Source organism: Engraulis encrasicolus, chromosome 10 (assembly GCF_034702125.1).
Source record: "Engraulis encrasicolus isolate BLACKSEA-1 chromosome 10, IST_EnEncr_1.0, whole genome shotgun sequence".
Classification (NCBI taxonomy): Eukaryota; Metazoa; Chordata; class Actinopteri; order Clupeiformes; family Engraulidae; genus Engraulis; species Engraulis encrasicolus.
Genome location: NC_085866.1, coordinates 52,843,088 through 52,863,306, shown reverse-complemented (window position 1 = coordinate 52,863,306; position 20,219 = coordinate 52,843,088). Strand labels below are relative to the sequence as shown.

The 20,219-nt window shown below is 45.3% G+C and overlaps 1 protein-coding gene across 1 annotated transcript; it reads left to right on the top strand.

Moving 5' to 3' along the window:
- The first annotated feature begins 1,723 nt into the window (after positions 1-1,723).
- On the top strand, positions 1,724-19,916 carry rnd1a (Rho family GTPase 1a). The gene is made up of 6 exons (XM_063207709.1): positions 1,724-2,016; positions 2,649-2,736; positions 14,052-14,161; positions 14,523-14,657; positions 15,251-15,513; positions 19,614-19,916. Exons 1-5 carry the CDS (start codon positions 1,897-1,899, stop codon positions 15,494-15,496), a joined length of 699 nt encoding a protein of 232 aa, XP_063063779.1. The 5' UTR covers positions 1,724-1,896; the 3' UTR covers positions 15,497-15,513; positions 19,614-19,916.
- Positions 19,917-20,219: the final 303 nt, after the last annotated feature.

The following is a 20,219-nucleotide window of genomic DNA, read 5'->3' as shown; positions in this document are numbered from 1 at the left end:
TGGAAAGTGTGTGTGTGTGTGTGTGTGTGTGTGTGTGTGTGTGTGTGTGTGTGTGTGTGTGTGTGTGTGTGTGTGTGTGTGTGTGTGTGTGTGTGTGTGTGTGTGTGTGTGTGTGTGTGTGTGTGTGTGTGGAGGGAAGCCGACAAGGGGTGGGTGGGGGCCAAAGGGGTCAGTTGTCCCGGGCCGGGGGGGTCGAATTTCATTCTCATTACAATGCATGTATTGGACTGGGGGGCCTTTCGAATGACTTTGTCCTGGGCTCGCCCAAAGCTGTCAGCGGTTGTGAATGTGTTTGTGTGTGTGTTGTTGGCTTAGTCCTTCCACTCTCTAACCTCCATTGTGTCTCAGCTTATCTCAGGTGATAGCCCCTATCTCGAGCGCAGGAAGTTTGGGGAGGGTTTGACAGCGAATCTGACTCAGGAATTTCCCCTACTACAGCATGGAACCTCTTACAGACTTTTCCACTTTTCTTTTATCTTCACTTTCACAGTAAACCAGCACTTTACTGTAACAAAGAAGACAGTCATGTGTGAATCACTCGGAGTAAAGGGGATCAGGAGCCGATGAGAAAGGGTCGTAAAAAAACACCCAGGCATTTCTGTCTTAAACTGGTACTCACACATACAGTACAATGCAACCCGTTTTCATACTATAGTTTGACTCAGTCCACTATCTATATTGCAGATGGACCAATGGACCACCCCCTCTAAACTGTAGGCAACAAACCAAAACAATATAACCAGTCCTTTGGGACTGTCAGTCCACCAGGAAAATGCGCTGTATACCAGATTACTAGCCATGCCGCTGGCGTTGCAACTAGTCAGGTCAAGAGCAATGCAAGTATTTCTGAGTTCCCGAAAATACGGGCACTCCTTTCACTTTGTCGCGAAGCAAAAAAACATAAGCAAACCAAGGTGGGTCAACGACCATACCATTTGGGAAATGTTAATTGTTATGCTCTTATATTATAACTTCATAGTTGTGATACTGTGCTATATAGTAAGTAGGCCTACATGTTGTAGGCCTATTGTTTGTATTGTACTGCGTGGGGTATCCCTTCTAGTGATATCATCAAGTGAGCATCTGTATGTAAATAAGATGATCTGAATCTGTTAACATTCACAAACACATGGAGAAATGTGTAGTCTTAACACTTATTTGAGACTGAGGTGACGAGCTGTTTTACAAACAGTAGGCCTAACTTGTGTTTTTTAGGCTACAGGTCTAGTGCAGAATAATGAAAGGGGGAAGGCATTTCTTGGGAAGATTAGGCCCCTGGAATAAAAATTTGATTATGACTTGACAGAGCGATGCTTCTAGTAAAGTGGGAAGATGCTTAAGCACATCCAGAGACCAGGACATGTGGACATGATGCAGGGCAAGAGGACTGCAACAACAGGACTAGGCCTACAGCGCTGTCACCACCATAAACTTAATCTCAGTTCGAACTTCGTAGCCTACCAAAGAAAGGATGAAGTCTGACTAGTTCTTGTATGTCAACCAAACCACAATTTGTTCCTATTGCGCAATGTTATTTTTGCCCTACACGTTGATTTCCCTACCTGTGCGTTGACAGCTGCACTACGGTCTTGTGCCAGACGTTGGTTATTAGACCTGTTTGCGTTGACACTGGAATTTTCACAGGCGGCGCGCGCGTCCGCTGCCACTGCTCTCATTGGATAGCGGCGCTGTATAAATTGCCGCAGTGCTGTAACTCTCTCCAGACAAGACAACTGTCGGCTGGACCGGAGAGAACTCTACCGCTGCTCCGCTACACACTCCGATGCCCAAGAGCCTCTGTAGGATTGTATGATACTCTGTAGGATACTCTCAAGTTAATGTCCCCGTCGTTAGACTTGTTTTAATCGTGTCTCGGTTTGGAGAGCTTATTTCACAATGAAGGAGAGGAGAATTCCACAGCCTTTGGTGGTGAGATGTAAGCTCGTTTTGGTGGGAGACGTCCAATGCGGAAAAACAGCAATGCTCCAAGTCCTTGCAAAGGATTGCTATCCAGAGGTATGCATTAATCTTGATCCACTGTTATAATATACAAATGTGAAAGTCAACTCACAACTGCAGGGCATAGCAAAGCCTATTTTTCGACTGGCTGGCATGAGAAGGATGATGCGGTTTTATTGGCCACACCGACATGTCTTCGCGCAACAGAATGTTTCCATTAAGTTTTTTTTGAATGGGTACATGCTTCTGTCCTGTAAAAACGCCTTTGATGATCTTCCTATATTAATTTGCTTGTCTGTGCATAACAGACGAGTCAAAAAAGCAGACAGTCCAATGCACGTGTGTTCACTTTAGTGCATTAGCATTCCATGTTGCCATGGGAGTGTGTTGAATGTGCGCTGGTATGCGCCTCAGTGTGCCTCAAACCAAAGATCAGCCTGTTGTTGTAGAGCTCATCCCGCCTAACATTTAGCGCAGTGTTTTACCCTATTACCAACATAAAGCGCGCTTGAGTCAGAGCCATTTTGGACGATTTGAGGGATTGAAAATGAAGTGAATGTGTCCGAAAATATAAAAGTGATTCTATCCTTTTCAAAACAAACATCATTCTCATTCTAACCAATGTCCAACTTGTGCAATATCAATTGTGTTCTCGTTTTAACGCGTTTTCTCCTTCCTAACATCCACAGACGTACGTGCCTACAGTATTCGAGAACTACACAGCTGGCCTGGAGCTGGAGGACCAGCGCGTGGAGCTGAGTCTGTGGGACACGTCAGGTGAGACACCCTCTAGTCTACAACTCCGCTTCACTGCGCGAGAAAAGAGCCGTGACGCGCCGCTTGCACCCCATTACCAAATGCCATCCAATAAAATAGCTACAGGTTGGGGTGTGTGCTCTGACTGTAAAACGCATAGGCTACCTCGGACAGAAAAAAAGCTGTTTTCGCCCGCCTGTGGATATTAAGGACACAGTAATCATCAATTATTATAATGCGGTGGACACAAGTGATGGAGCATGTTAACAGTCTTATAAATTTGTTGTTACCAGAATGGCAATGACCAAGTCTTAGTGCATTACTAAAGGCCCTGTGTTATGTCATAGTACTGTAGTACTATGGTAGGCTTCACTTTTCAATGACTATTACAGCTTGCCACTGGAGGTACGGCCTGCATTAAGGGGTGAACTGCTCTGCCAGTTGTCAGTGATTTTTCCAGTTGTGGCAGGGCATGTGACCTGTCTGTAACCTAAGAGGCAAACCTGAGCCAGACCCTAGCTGTTGTGAATAACCTTACCAGACAGCAATCCACTGGCACAGGACACATGGCTGCCGTAAGGTGCTGACTAGGTGTAGTAGTGTGACTTGCCTCTACAGGGGGTAGTCAGGGGTAAGCCGGCGACTCTTGCTATTTAGAAGGAATTGGGGGATAAGCCAATTACTATTCTGACACGTGTAGCTGCCTGACTTCAGAAGGAGATGGTTAATTTGACCTCCATGTAATCTGCCTTAAGACCTATAAACAAAGTGATGGGGGTCCATTAGAGTATGTATTTTTTTTATCCTGAAGTAACCCTCTAGTAATACGATGTCAACATGAAACAAATGCAAAACTGCCCTTGTTGGCTCTCAAAGCTTTGCAACACTCACACAGGAGTGAGTCACTCCATAGTAAACACCTTCAGTTTGCCCTCGGCACCTGCAGTGTGTGTTATTGCCACATTGTGACATCACAGCGTTTTTTTATGATGACAGTAGGTTTCTGTATACACATATTTCTGGGTTGGAAAACTCAGGAATTAATTAGAAAAAAAGCCTCATGTAGGCTATGCCATTAAGTAACCTCAGCCAATGTACTGTATGTAGTTAAGGCAAACATCTTCTAGTAGAGTAGCCTAAAGATACATCAAGCCCATACTGTTCCTGGATCCATGTGACGTCAGGTGAATACTCCTTTAGGAGACTTTAGTTAGGAGACCATTGGAGACTTTAGGTTGAGAACAAATGGAGCTCCTTTAGTGCTGTAGATGGTGGTATCGCATATCTTGTGCAAGCCATCATCAAACGCCACAGACAGAGAAGGAGGAGGAGGGGACAACACCCCGTTAGGAGACCGAACTTGAGCGCACTCCTTTGCATTGGGTTGGCAGAGTTTGGGGTATCTTACTATCCAACACTATTGGCATTTTCTCTCCTCTTTCCTCTTTCCAAATCTCTCTCACCTCCTGTGTGACACATAAGTCATAAGAGGTGACATTTGAAAGGATGTGTGGCTCTACAAGTGTTTATTTGGTAGTGTCATAGAGAGAGACGACGAGACGGGGTGGAGGGGAGCTTCATGCATCTGATGGTCTGATGGTTTACTTTCAAATGTCTGCCCTCTGCACTCATAGAGGAAGAAGAGGCTACAAGGCTGTGCCCAGAGAGAACACTCTATCAGCTTAGGATCAACACAGATATCTCAGCTGTGTTGCTTTTGTTAGATGTGTTTCCTTCTTTTGCCTGTTCTTTCCTCTAGATATAAGATGATATTTGTTGCAACCGTGGGAACTAGGTTGTTTAGAGACATGCTGTTTTTTTATTTTGGGTTTGCAGTTAGTAGGATCTGATAAGTTGACATGATATGAAATCTTAAAGATGTCTAAGACACAATGTTTTTGATATACTGATTTATCTCTCTGTGTACTTATTTGTTAGTATGGTGCACTTGCACATGAGTGAATGCTGGAGAGATATGGGAAGGCAGGAACTTGTGAAGGGAGGGAGAGGTAGGGGTGACGTCTAGAGTATTAGGAAGGAATCTGTGTGTGTGCTTGTGTTTGTGTGTGTGCGCGCATGTGCGTGTCTGTCTGTATGTCTGTCTGTCTGTCTGTCTCTCTGTGTGTGTGTGTGTGTGTGTGTAGTGCGTGTGTGTGTGTGTGTGTGTGTGTGTGTGTGTGTGTGTGTGTGTGTGTGTGTGTGTGTGTGTGTGTGTGTGTGTGTGTGTACTGTAGGGAAAGAGCTGATAAGAAGGGATTGTGGGGGTATCAGTGCTAGCGGGCGGCAGCTCAGTAGACTTGGGGATAGTAGTCAGTCTTGGCCCTCTGCAATTTGAAAGAGATCCAAAAGGGCTTTTACTATCTTATGTAATTCCTGGCAGCCAAGGATCTAGTCTGAGTGCTTTTAATGGCGTGAATGTGTGTACGCGTGTGTCTATGTGTGTGTGTATGTGTGTGTGTGCATGTGCACACGTGTGTGTGTGTCTGTGTATGCACCTGTATGTGTGCATGTGCGTGTGTGTCTGTGTGTGTGGATGTGCGTGTGTACTGTACGTGTGTGTATCAGGGTTGACTCCCCTGAGACCTATCCATGTGCCAACATCTTCTACAGGACAGGCTATATTTCTTCTCCAGAGTATTTTGTCTTGCCCAAATGTGTCCCACTCCCTACTGAAGGGCATAATATGTTAAAGCGATACCGTACCATTTCTGGGAACAAGCTCATTTTACAGCTCCCCTTAAGTTAAATGATTGAGTTTTAGCTTCCTCCTGCCTCTGGTCCCATAAGATTCAATGATTGTTACTTACTTTGAACTAGAAGTAACATCGCCAGACAGCTGAAAGAACAGAAAAAAGGCAAAACTCGATTATTTAACTGAAGGATAGGTGTAAAATGGGCATATTTCCAGAAATGGTACAGTATCTCTTTAAAGGAATCAAATCAATAGTCAGGAGCTGTACCAGCGTTGTCAATAATGTCACTCAAAAGACCGTACTAAGGGGGAATGTATATTTATATCCTCTTGTCCTGCTTTCAGTATTAGTATGCTACGTAGATGTGATATCAGCCCTCGGTGAACAGAAAGGACTTTCTAGGGGTCAGGCAGCGGCGCTGCCAAAAGCACACTGTCAATTGTAGCAGTAGATATGCAAGTACACACATATGCATACACACATATGCATACACACACGCGCACACACACGCGCATACAAAAACACACACACCGACACACACACGCACACACACACACACACACACACACACACACACACACACACACACACACACACACACACACACACACACACACACACCGACACACACACCGACACACACACGCACACAGCTGCATATGTATGTGCTGGTGCACACATCCAATTGCGTAACACAGTAGGTGTGAGGGCTGAGTGTATATCGGTGCTAATTGGTCAACTGGGCTCTCGGTCCTCTCTCTCTGTCTCTATCACTCTATCTCTCTATCTCTATATCTCTCTATATCACTATCTCTCTCTCTCTCTCTCTTCCCCTCTCTCTCTCTATCTCTCAGCTCTCTCCCTCTCTGTGCTGATGGCTGGGTCTCTATCGGTGCTAATTGATCTGCAGAGCTCCCTGTCACATCATCTGCTGCTGCTGCAACGAGGGAGTGGGCGGTAGGGGAATTTTCCGGAATCGAGAAAGACCCCCCTGTCCGCCCACACACACACACACACACACACACACACACACACACACACACACACACACACACACACACACACACACACACACACACACACACACACACACACACACACACACACACAGGAAAACACACACACATAAGAGATATGCTTGATCATCAATCGATGCGTGAGGTCCAGTTTAGTCACTGAGGCCTGTCGAGGGAGCGGCGGAGTGAGAAACCCAAATCGATGCGGACCAGTAATTAAGATGCAAGCACATCACAGCAGCAGAGGGTGTGTGTGTGTGTGTGTGTGTGTGTGTGTGTGTGTGTGTGTGTGTGTGTGTGTGTGTGTGTGTGTGTGTGTGTGTGTGTGAGAGAGAGAGAGAGAGAGAGAGAGAGAGAGAGAGAGAGAGAGAGAGAGACGAGAGGAAGACGAGAGAGAATGTGTGTGTGTCAGAGAGTGTCTGTGTGCATTTGTGGGCAAGTATGTAGGTTCATGTGTGTGTGTGTGTGTGTGTGTCTGTGTCTGTGTCTGTGTCTCTGTGTTTCTGCATTGAGATGAAAATGTGGTGTCCTATTGCGTCACAGAGATGCTCCGTATGCAGGCTGATAATGGTGTTGGTACTGATTGAGTTATCGAAGGGGAAGAAAAGAACAAAACTGCAAGGCTGAAATAATAGACAGAGTTACTGTCTTTTTTCCTTCCACTATCCTCCCTTTTATAGAACAGTATTGCTTTTGTTTGTCTTTTGTTGTTTTTCAGCCAGTGAAAGCACAGTAGCAAAGCAGTGGTAGGAGAGACCGTAACAACAAGTATGAAGTGGATATTTCCTAATAATTATCACAGTTGCTGGATACATATAAAAGGCAAAAAGAATAAAACATCTGAACACTTTCATAGCTCCCTCACTGTGATTCATTTGGATTCATTTCATACAAGATTTCGACCAAATAAAGGTGTGAGTCAAGACAATTTTTTAAAATGTTATGTGAGATTCCTCAAATTGCCATGAGGGAGCTATAACTTGTGAGGCCGTAACAAATTTGCATTTTCGCAGCAGCTGAAGGATGTTATGTCCTATTGTGCCACTCTTGTCACCCCTGTTAAGGCGCCATTAAACATCTGAGCTTAATACGACACTCACATCTCCCTACCTCCCTTAAGTGTCTTTGCCACCTCCCTGGCAGACTGTAATGTCTATGCCAGTCTGGATTGGAGTATTTTATTAAGCTCTGTAAGATGTGCTCTTTACAGCGCGGCTTTGTTATGAAACTTTAATGAGGTGCCGTTTGGAACGGATTTTGATTTGTTTATTGGCTTTTTTAACCGCTAATGTTTTGAGGGCCATCGATTGGCTTAAGCGCACCACAAGGAGTAGTCATAGCTGTGCTAACAGCCAGATTCCTCTCTCTCTACAGTCCAGCATAGGCTGCAGTGCAAATCATTTTACTCCCTCACTCCCTCCCTCCCTCTCGTCCTTCACCGCAGCCTCTGACCTCGCGCCTCAGTGTCACCCCACCTCCGTGGAGAAATCCATTAGATTTCCCTGCGGTCACGCAGCACAGAACGGCATTTTGGAGGCTTTCTCCCCAATTCAATATCCTGATTGCAAATGAGAGAATATCCTCTAAATTATGCTTTTGCCAGATAGTAGCCTCTTACTGCACATGGACCCGTCGACAGACCAATTCAGTTTTTGCTGTAAACACTCAGCCACATCATAACAACATTGCTATGACAATGCAGAGAGCCCTAAGTAACCAATTGAGCCTTGGTCATTACCATTTTGGTGACAATAAGGTTATAACAGATGCTCTGCGCAAAGGGGTTAAATAAAAACTTTGATGATCGACATTGAACCCCATGTCACAAGGCAGGCGAATGGAGGAAAGATAATGAGGATCTGTATTAACTGTGCTGCACAAATGCAGTTAGGTATTTGAGGTATTGCTTTCGTCATTGTTTGTTTGTTTACAGTCAATGTTAGTTGTGTGTTTTGTCTATTTAGGCATACATTTACACATGACCATAGCCATTAATGGCGACTGATGAACATATATAAATTTTGTTTAATCCTTGATTAAACCAGTTTAGGTAATCCAGGTTTAAATTAAAGGCGTGCAACATATCTCAGATTAATTTAAAGCATTATTAAACTTGGATTTACTAAATTCAGTTTAGGGCTAAAGTAGGTTTAGGCTATTTAAACTATTTTAGTGCAACCTAGCCTTATTGTTGTTACTCCAAACCTAATGTGTTACCATGGTTTAATTGAGGGATGTTTCACTGTGGCTATCCAGTGAAGTTTTAAAGGTGCACTGTGTAATATTTTTAGTAGTTCATTTCCAGAATTCATACTGCCCATTCACAAATGTTACCTCTTTCATGAATATTTACCACCACCATCAAAGTCTAAGTATTCATTATGACTGGGAAAATTACACTTTTCATACATGGAAAGGAGGCTCCTCTCCATGTCCACCATTTTGAATGTCCAGAAATAGGCATTTTAGCTGTAAAACTTACTGTGCTTTGGTCATACTAGTAAATATATGTTCATTACTTAGTAAATATTCATGAAAAGATTGAATTTGTCAATAGGCAGCACAGTTCTAAGGAACAGCGTTGTTGTTCCTGCTCTCTGTCTCCTATAAAACGCATGAAAGAAGATCTAAAAGAAGATCAAAGAAAGAGAAAAAGTTTTTCCAGCACGTGTAGTTCTCGGAGTTGTCCTCGTGTGCTCTGGCAGCGTCCGTTCCCACCAGATGCTACTGCAGTCTCAGATGGAAACTAACTGGCTGGACTTAACACCATAGAAACCGCATCAGGAATAGAATCTGGTGGTGTGCGTTTGTGTGTGCCTGTCTGCGTGTGTGTGTGTGTGTGTGTGTGTGTGTGTGTGTGTGTGTGTGTGTGTGTGCGTGCCTGCGTGCGTGCGTGCATGTGCATGTGCGTGTGCGTGTGCGTGTGTGTGCCTGTCTGTATGTGTCTTTGTGTGTGTGCTTGTCTGTGTGAGTCTGAGTGTGTGTGTGTGAGTGTGTGTGCGCTTGTGTGTATGTTCACATTAGTGTGTGTGTGTGTCTGTGTGTGTGTTTCAAAGAAGGCAGATGGGGGTGGCATAACAAACAGATAGGAGAGGAGAGAGGCGGGAGGAGACACAAAAGAGGAGAGGGAAGGAGAGGAGAGGACAGAGGGGGAGGGGAGGAGAGGAGACAGGAGGAAAGGAGAGGGGAGGGTAGGAGAGGAGAAAGGAGGAAAAGAGAGGGGAGGGGAGGAGAGGAGAGAGGAGGAAAGGAGAGGGGAGGGGAGGAGAGGAGAGACAAAAGAGGAGAGGAGAGGAGAGAGGGGGAGAGGAGAGGATAGGAAGAAAGGAGAGGAGAGGGGAGGAGAGGGGAGAGGAGGAAAGGGGAGGAGAGGAGAGGAGAGGAGACAGGAGAGGAAAGGGGAGGGGAGGAGAGGGGAGAGGAGGAAAGGGGAGGAGAGGAGATGAATGGCCTCGCACCATCGTCTAGTTTCTCCTCTAACCCCTCATTAAGTCAATTAGGCCCACTTAATTATGGGCTGTCTTATTAAGACGAGAGCTGGCAGCAGCAGCAGCAGCAGCAGCAGGCAGGTTGGCAGTGCCCTCCACCACCCACACCAACACTCTGCCCACAAACTGCCCACACACATACACACACACTACCGCCATTCCTTACCCATACCCACACACACACTACCGCCATTCCTTACCCATACCCACACACACACCACCGCCTTTCTTTACCCATACCCATATACTCTACCTCCATTCCTTGCCCATACCCACAGGCTGTATCTCAAAGTCAAGGATTCTGGCCTTGCTAGGACGTGAAACGCCCAGTGATTGGATACTCTTTGATGAGCTCTGCAGAGAAGCCAATCACTGGGCGTTTTACATCCTAGCAAGGCCAGGATCCTTGACTTTGAGATACAGACAATCATTACCGCAGCCCTCAGAGCCCCTTCATACACCTCAACCACTCTCATCCCATGCCCACCTCCATCACCATCCTGCTTTGCCTGTACCCACCCTACTTTACATTACATTACACCAAGCTGACACTTTTATCCAAAACGACTTACAGTTATTTTCAGAGTATTAGTTACAGGCCCTGGAGCAATGGGGGTTAGGTACCTTGCTCAAACCTTTGAGTCATGGATATAGGTGTTGGGACAGGTAAGGGTGGGATTCGAACCTGCAACCCTCTGATCTTCAGACCACTGCCCTAACCATTAGGCCACAGCTGCCCCCATCCTCTACTTCTATCACCACCACTTGTGGACTCATACCCACCCAACCATCCTTCTCTTCATACCTCCACCAACCCCTTCCCTCTCTTCCCCTTTTACCATCACCATGTCCATCCTCTCCTCCTGTATCCACCCACCCTCCTCTACCACACTGTACATATCCACCATCTCCATCACCACCACTTTATTGCCTGTACCTATCCTATCTACCTATTCTACCTGCCCATATCCACCACCCTACCTCCCAACATACCATCCGTACCCAAAGTACGATAGTTATCATATTTTTACCTCATCATCATATCATTTTTGTCCACTGCACGATCGATTATGTAAAAAAAAATGATGTATGATAATCTTAGAGTTTTCATTCAATTGCCTCAAACTAACCATTTGGTTTGTTTACAGTAATTCCCCCTCCCAAAAAAAAAACAAAAACGATACTTAAACATTTTGTTTCTGGCAACACTGACCACCACCTCTCTGCCCATACCCACTGTACCTCCACCACCACTCTGCCCATACCCACTGTACCTCCACCACCTCTCTGCCCATACCCACTGTACCTCCACCACCTCTCTGCCCATACCCACTGTACCTCCACCACCACTCTGCCCATACCCACTGTACCTCCATTGCCTCTCTGCCCCCACCCCTACAGCCACTCTTTGCCTGCACCCACCTCATTACGACCACCTCCTCCCAGAGGCGCTGCCAGAATTGTTGGTCCCCATGAAAGATTCGAATTTTGGGCCCCCTTAAGGGCCCCTCTCAGTGCTTGGGCCCTTAGAATCTGTACCACTTTTCCCCCCCTAGCGGCCCCCCTGCCTCCTCCTTCTCCTTATTCTCCTCTTTCACCTCCTCCTCCTCCTTCACCTCCTCCTCCTCCACCACCACCTGGCATCTCCTAATCAGGGCTGATTGAATCCGATGTTAATTGAATTTGTGAATCAATCGGCTGCCAAGGTGCCATACATCCAGCACCTGTCAGCGCTGCAACCTTCAGGTTATCCTTCGCTTACATAAGTCTCCATAAGCCTTAACTAACTCATGGAGGTATGAAGGTAGATAATTATGCAGATATAAGTATTACACAACTATGCATTGTGTTCCCTTTTTTATTTTTTAAGCTCTATGTTTCTGTGTGCAATTGCAGGCTTCATGTTATCCTTGCTTCCATAAGCCTCATATTCACACAAACATCATGCATGTACCTTAATAATGAGCAGGTTGTGCTTCCCTTTTACTTCTTGTCTGTATACTGTACAACTACAAGCTACGGCTCCTTGCTCCTTGCTTGCATAAAGTCTCACATTCACATTCAACTTGTTCAGCCATCTATGAAGACAGAGAACTATGAACAGTAGCTGTGATGTTATCTTTTCACTTTTTGGGGTCTGCGTGCAACTGAAAGCCTCAGGTTATCCTGGCTTACATAAGCCTCCATAAGTCTTGGCTAAGTTATGCAGATAGATATCCATTTTTAAAGAGAGGACAATGCAGGTCTTTATACTCTTCACGTGAGTCTGTATCAGTGCCTGCCTGGGTTTTAAAGGGCTTTTATGCAACCCATGCAGATGTTAAGTAACAGTGTATTGAGTGTTGAGTAACAGTGCATGGCTCTCCCTCGCCACAGTACCATGTAGTATGTTGTTACATAGATGCTTATGCTGCTGGCAGTTTTGGACACGCTGTTCCCTCATGAAGACACCGTGTTTGGCTGGCGCGCGTGTCAGTGAGCTGTGCTGTGCTCTGCTGCGTGGTGTTGTGCTGTGCTGTGCTGTGCTGCGTTGTGATGTGATAATGTAGGTGGGAGGCTTAAGGAAAGCCTTGTCTTGCCTGCCTGCGCCACAGTGTATGTGTCTCCTAAGTCTGTGTGCGTATGTGTGTGCCTGTGTGTGTGTGTGTGTGAGAGAGAGTGTGTGTCTCCCTAAGTGTGTTGCTGCCTGCCGAGGCCGTTGTCATGGCTACGCCAGGAGATGAGGTGTGGCACCAGCGCAGTGTGTGTGTGTGTGTGTGTGTGTGTGTGTGTGTGTGTGTGTGTGTGTGTGTGTGTGTGTGTGTGTGTGTGTGTGTGTGTGTGTGTGTGTGTGTGTGTGTGTGTGTGTGTGTGTGTGTGTGTGTAAGAGTGGTGTAGCTTTTGTAGCCTTGGTGAGGAGGGATGCAGTGTGTGTGTGTGTGTGTGGAAGAGGGTATAGCAACCAGATCTTTTGAAGATGTAAACCTCTTCTATCTACCCTCATCATGTCTCTCTTCCCTGTACCACCCCCGTCTAAAAGACAGGGTAGAGGTAAGGGGTGGGGTATTACAGCTCTGGAGTTTATACTCCTCTGAGGACAGTATAACTGTAGTTTTGCTTTAATTGCAAAGGGACCACAATGGAAATAAGTTTTGGGACTTTTTTTTGTACATCCCTGTCTATTTATTCCTTTCAATGTATGGTTAGTGTTACTGTACAGTGTGTTTACATCTAATAGACTAAATAAATTCATTCAGTCATTCATTTATTAATTCATTCATTCATTCAGCAACAGTATTACCTAATTCGAATTGTGACAACACTTTACAAGAGCTTTGCATGCTACCTAAGCTATTGGGATCAAATGAACACATCTCAGTAGATCAGGGGTCCCCAACCTTTCTAGGTCTGAGGGCTACCAAGGGCTACCCGAGGGCTACTGAGGGCTACTCGAGGGCTACTTTTGTTCAAAATCCTCTACTGATCTCTTGGCATCATTCTCAAATAACACTATTATTAAATGATAATTTGCTTATAGGTTATAAATAATACATATTTATTATTAATATGTATTTAAATTAAGAAAAGCATTAACTGTGACTAAAATCTGGTCGTCACTGTTTAATAACATCCTTGGTGGGCACCTCAGAAGCTCCTGGAGGGCTACCTGGTGCTCGCGGGCACAACGTTGATGACACCTGCAGTAGATATTGTAGCACAGTAGGCCTCTACTTACTTATGTTTCAGCATGTCCTGCAGTATGATAATGTTACACACACAGTCTGACCATGTTTCTATGCCTCTGCGCCTTAAGGTTAATTCTTTCTTAACCCAGTAAGACACGGCCCCTGTTATAAATTAGCTGTTACCAGAATGGCAATGACCAAGTCGTAATGTATTACTAAAGGCCCTGTGCACTGTCATAGAGGTGCAGTACTATGGTAGTTACGTTTTTTCAGTGGCTATTACAGCGTTCCACTGGTGGAACAGCATGCGGTTCAGGGGCAGGGGTGTCTCTTCATGCCAAATATAAAAACGACGCTGATTACGTGTTGTAAAAGTCAGTAGTGTAAAATGTTTCTGACTGTTCCTCTTGTTGAGAACAGAAGATTAACTGTAGCACGTCATTAACACAAGACCGTCTATTTTGTTTCTTGTAGGCTCTCCGTATTATGACAATGTCAGGCCCCTCTGCTACAGTGACTCCGATGCCGTGCTCCTGTGTTTTGACATCAGCCGCCCAGACACAGTTGACAGCGCACTGAAAAAGGTACCTTCTTAAATTACTTTGTGCAGTTTTGGCCCTTTATTTTTTGTGTGGGAACTACAAATAAAGCCTTGAATATTTTCCCACAGTGGTGATTTTTCACAAAATGTCTTTTTTTTACATGGTTCCACCAGAAGGGTGGTTTATTTTTTTAACAGTCTTCTGTTGAACCTATGCTCTGAAAGAAGGACCTTGTCTGTCTCCGATAACCCACACGTCAAGTCTGCCTTGAAGACTGCTAATTTTGAGACTATCGCACCACAAAACTAATAGAACTCAACTCAGTTTTGAATAACATCTACTCTATGCCTCTCTGCTCTACTTGATGCACAACTTAGTTTTGTCTCTTTTGGCTCTTCCGTAGTGGAAGACTGAGATCATGGACTTCTGCCCAAACACGCGCATCCTTCTGATTGGTTGTAAGACTGACCTCCGCACAGACGTCTGCACACTCATGGAGCTCTCCAATCAGAAACAGACGCCTATCACACAAGAACAGGTAAGCATCTGGGCACATAGTGCATATTTTAAATGCTTAAATAATGCATCCTGAAGATGGTATAGGTGCCAAACATATTTCTTAAGTAAGGCATCAGACTCCATATTGCTTCCTGTAGGCCTATCTAAATAATGCAGGGGTGGGTAACCTATGTCTTGAGGGCCGTTTGCGGCCCTTGAGGCCGTTTAATCTGGCCCCCAATATCATTTTAATATTATTCAACATCACATGAAATACGACATTTTGAAAAGACATCTTGGAAATTACATTTGCAATACAATTAAGTTATATTTCAAGGGACATAGAGAAGGTGGAGTCTGTTTAAAAGGTGGCTGCATTCAATATAGGCCTAAAGTGCAAAGGGAAATCCCAGTTCGTGTTCATAATACGGCCCTTGGAGGACTTGTACGGCCCTTGGAGGAATTTGAAGAGGCCCCTCCGATGAAAAAGGTTCCCCACCCCTGAAATAACGTGATAAGCGCATTAGCTAAATGAAATGTAATCTCTCTCTTTCTTTTCTATTTCGTTTGTCTCAGAGTTATTGTTTCACCAACTTCTCTCTCTCTGTCTGTCCATTTCCTTCGTCCCAACAGGGCTCGGCCTTCGCCAAGCAGCTGGGCGCGGAGACCTACCTGGAGTGCTCCGCCTTCACGTCGGAGAAGAGCATCCACAGCGTGTTCCGCATGGCGGCGCTGGCCGCACTCAACAAGCTGCAGGCGCCTCCCAAGCCCAGCCCCGCCCGCCGCCTCTCCAAACGACTGCTGCACCTGCCCAGCAAGTCCGAGCTGCTCGCCTCCACCTTCGGCAAGGAGAAGGCCAAGAGCTGCTCCATCATGTGAACACTGCCTGTCTGCTGGTGTGTGCGTGTGTTTTTTTTTTTTTTTTTTTGGGGGGGGGGGGGGGGTTGTTTATGGTGTGTGATTGTGTTCAGTCTGAGTGCCCCCCTCATCGAGCCAAAGACAACAACAACAACAACAAACAACAACAACAAAGACAACACACAGCAACAGCGGAAGCTCCCATGCATTCATTACCGATGAATTCTGGGGGAAAAAAGGAGGGAGGTGGGGGTGGTGGTGGGGGTGTGGCGTTCACTGCCATCGCCCGTACCACCTCACAATGGTTTTGCTTTTTGCCTTCATCCTCAAAGGGAAAAGAAAAGAAAAGAAAGAAGAGCATGAAAAGCTAGTGGCGGCCATGTTGTATTTTGGGACTTGTATCAGCTGTGAAGTCTCTCTGTCTCCGTACCGATAGGGAAGTGACAGAGAAGTGAGAACCGTCTCTCACTCGCACCAGCGTAGCATTCTGCTGACTACATCTTGTTGTACAAAAAAAGAAAACAACAGCAAAGAAGAAAAAACACAACAAAACATGAACAAAGGACTACATGAAAGTGCTCATTTGTATATCTGGGCGTGTTTAACAATCATGCATTAACAGCATTTGTGTGTATACAGTACAGTGTGTTAGACAAAAGAAAAGAGGGGGAGAGAACGGGATGTGGGTGGCAAGGCTCACCCCGACTTGTATATGTGTATTTATGACGCCAAGCTTGTTCCTCATGTTCAACATGCACTTTAAGGTGTCTGCGATGTCACTCGTCAGTGGCCTGATGGGGCATCTGTAGCCTCTCTTGCTCCAGGTAGCATCATCACTGGTTGGGAAGAAGATTTCTTTTGTTATGTTTGTTGAATTGTCTGTTTTTTTGTCTGTTTGGAGTTTTTTTGTTTGTTAATTTGTGTGGCTTTTTCGCCTTTTTACTGTCTGTGTTATCATCTGTGAAATGGAGGTGTAGGGTCGAACTAGGAGCAGGGGATAAAAAAAGAGTACAGAACTGTACTTGTGTGTGTATATTATAGTGTATACATACATCTTTAAGTGGGCTACAGTGGGCCTGTTTGTGATGACTCCCAATCCCTTGTAAATCAGGCATCTCATCCATGAAACTGAAGGAAAGTGTGTGTGTGTGTGTGTGTGTGCGTGCGTGCGTGCGTGCGTGCGAGTGTGTGTGTGTCTTGGTGTGTGTCTTGGTGTGTCTTGGTGTGTCTTTAGGAGCCCTAACACGGTGTAGAGCAGAAAACCAGCAGCAGCTGGGCTCAAGAGGACAGGGAAGGACAGTGTGTGTGTGTGTGTGTGTGTGTGTGTGTGTGTGCATAATGTGCAGTATGTGTGTGTGTGTGCGTGTGTGTGTGTTATGGCAGGGGAGGCGGTGTTGGGGGTACACACTCCCCCCTTTTATTAGAGATGGTCATAAATCTTGGGAGAGACAAGGCATCCAATTACATTTGCCTCCTTGGAAGGCGGAGAAAATGCTGACACGCACACATTACAGTCCCGCCTCTCACCCCTCTTTCCTTTTCTCTCTTTGTCTTTGTCTTTGTCTTTCTTTCTCTCTCTCTTTCTCTCTCTCTCTCTCTCTCTCTCTCTCTCTCTCTCACTCTCGCTCTCGCTCTAGTGCCCTCCTCTCCCGCCACACGCACTTTTATTCTTGCATCCATCTCCTGTCGTTCGGGAACGATGGACTGTAAATTCTCAGAAAACAACGGGATAGCACACACACACACATACACACACACACACACACACACACACACACACACACACACACACACACACACACACACACACACACAGTCTCTCACATCTCTCACAAGACAAGGGACAGCAATGGTCAGTGTCTTGACCTGTCAGACACCTCATATTTTAGCACATGCACACGCACACACAAATGTTTAGGGAATTACATCCAAGGGATGTAAAGTCAGTAGAGTTGTTTACGTAGCAAAAGTTCAGAGCAGATCAACTTTTTTTAAAAATGACGTCATGCGAGGTCAGAAGTCCTGCAGTCTTTTCCACCCAACTCCTTTAGTAAAGCGTAGGGGGTCCACAAGACAAAAAGGGATAATCAGAGCCAAGTGTCAAATCATGAGGTTAGCTCAAGTGCCGCAGTCTTCAAGTTCTCACACACACACACACACACACACACACACATGTGCGCGCACACACACACACACACACGCGCACGGTCAGATAGCCTTTAGGTTGTCTGAAAACAAAGGGTTCTGAGATGAATGTGCCGGATGTAACTTATTTGACTTGTTTATTTGATTTGTTGTTCTGTTATAAAAGTCTGTCCCTGGCTGATATTCTGTTTTGGTCCATGTTTCCTGTTTGTTTGTTTGTTTGTCTGTTGCTGTTGAAATGTCAATGATTTGCCTTGGATAACAGTACCGCCACCTTTGCACTGCCTCTGTGTGTACTCTCTCTTTCCTTCTCTCTCTGCTACTGCTCTGTCTCTCGGCCTGTCATTTTTTAACAATGGTTAATACCCTACCTAATAATTCTCTGTTGCCTAACCAAACCACCCTCACCCCCTTCTCCTCCTCCTCCTCCTCTCCCATCTGCCATGTCTAAGCCTAGTTTTTTAGTAATCACAGTTATAAATCCCACTTCCCGTGGTATTGCGTAACACGGCAAAACAATGACTACGGAATGCAGAATCTGTGACTTTGGAGGCTTAGCAGCACATCTGTGACTGGTGTCGTTTTGAATATCCTCTCACTCTCTCTCTCTCTCTCTCTCTCTCTCTCTCTCTCTCTGTCTCTCTCTCTCTCTCTCTCTCTCTCTCTCTCTCTCTCTCTCTCTGTCTCTCTCTCTCTCTCTCTCTCTCTCTCTCTCTCTCTCTCTCTCTCTCTGTCATGGAGGGGTATTTTGGTGTTTTGTTTGCTCAAACTGTTTGATCAACCTGTACCACTTTTCAACTTCTCAATGATTTCACTGTGGCCCAAACAGGCAGAGTGTAGCATCATTTTTGGTAGCGTAAATTATGGATTGAGAGACAGCTCGCACAGTAGCTTTGCACTATTGCACTGTGGAGAGAAAGGGTGGGTGAGAGGCAGACATCTGAAAAGCTGAGATGAAAGCTGAGGACAAGGCCAATCGACTGTGTGAAGAGTGAAAAAAGAACAGGCAGGTCCTGTCCAAGTAATCTTATCTCTTCTCGTCTTGCTTGCCTCACACGGTTTTGTGCCGTGTTTAATCATCCAAATCATTTGGTTCTCCCTTTTCTTTTATCACAAACAACCCAAACTATGGATAGCTGCAGAGATTGTGTGTGCGCGCGCGCGTGTGTGTGTGTGTGTGTGTGTGTGTGTGTGTGTGTGTGTGTGTGTGTGTGTGTGTGTGTGTGTGTGTGTGTGTGTGTGTGTGTGTAAAAGAGAGAGAGAGTGAGAGGGGTGTGGTTGATGAGCCCTCAGTCTTCATTTCACAGACAGGGTTCTGGATGCTTTGGACATGCATGCATACAGAGCCCTGGAATTCCGCTGTGTCGCCTAGCAACGGGGCGAGGGAGGAAGTGAAAGGGGAGGGCGGGGCTAAGTAGAGCTAGGCGGAGGGCCTCAAGGCCACTCTATTGGGCCAAGTCATAGACATATGTCTATATGCATTTATATATGACTATGGGCCAAATCGGTAATACTATGGGCCAAACGGTAGACATATATACAGTATTTGTCCATACACATCTATATGTCTACAGGCCTAGTTGCTGCTCTTGTAGAAGCCAGGCAGGAGGTAGAGGGGTATGGCTGAGTTCTCATCTTCCTCTGTTGGTATTGGATACTTCCACTGCCAAAACAAAAACATACAACAAACCTAAAAGTAGGGATGAGTGGGGAAATTACAGGGGGGTGGGGATGATCTAGAAGACTGTGCCTGTGGACACTGACATGTTCATCTCATACCAGGTTTTACCATGACAATATGGACACTGATGACCTCTTGCTTTTCTGTTTTTTTGTTTTGTTTGTTTGTTTTTTCTTTTTTCTTTCAGTGCAGCCATCTTGTGTGATGTAGCTGGTACTTGTCAGCCCAGGTGCGAGTCTTGTAGTAAGATGGATGAGGTGGGTCCACCGAGTCTGATTGTACATATCTGTTTTCTATGTTCTCTTTGTACAGCCTCATGAGCTAGTCAGCTGACCGCTAAACAAAAGAAAAACGAAGCAACGGAGGAAAAAAATCAAAAGCAAGTAAATAAACTGACAAGCTTATGTGTGGTGTAATATAGCTTCATCCTAATTTATTAATTGAAAGAGTATTTCTACATTGTTTTTTCTTTGTTTTCTATTTTACATTTGTAATTTTTTGGGTTGAAATTCTATTTTTGATGGTGTTGAATCATCGTGCCCTGCTCCTGGCTCATATGTTGTTTTTTCTGTGTCTCCTAATTTAAAAATAAACCATGCCTTTGTTCAACACACTCACTTTCCTGTCTGGTCCCACTATTTCCTCAGTGCTTTGAATTTATAGAATCTGTCAAGACGTGAACTCTGTCAACCAGGGGTGCCCCCACCTCTGTCAAAGTAATAGGTTACTGCCAACCTTCCCTCTCAGGCCTGGCAGGCCGTCTAGTTTGACAGTCTGGACAATTATGTAAATGTACAAAAAATGACATACTACACATACAGTAGCCTATATGACAACATCGGGGATTCAAACATGCAAGCAATAGCCTTACTAGAATGTTGTAAAGGAACCTTGCAGGAACCAACACATATTGAACAA

Coding starts and splice junctions, on each gene's coding strand:
- rnd1a (XM_063207709.1), top strand. CDS start 1,897: ATGAAGGAGAGGAGAATTCCACAGCCTTTGGTGGTGAGATGTAAGCTC. Junction 2,017..2,648: donor CAAAGGATTGCTATCCAGAG/GTATGCATTAAT, acceptor TAACATCCACAG/ACGTACGTGCCTACAGTATT. Junction 2,737..14,051: donor GAGTCTGTGGGACACGTCAG/GTGAGACACCCT, acceptor TGTTTCTTGTAG/GCTCTCCGTATTATGACAAT.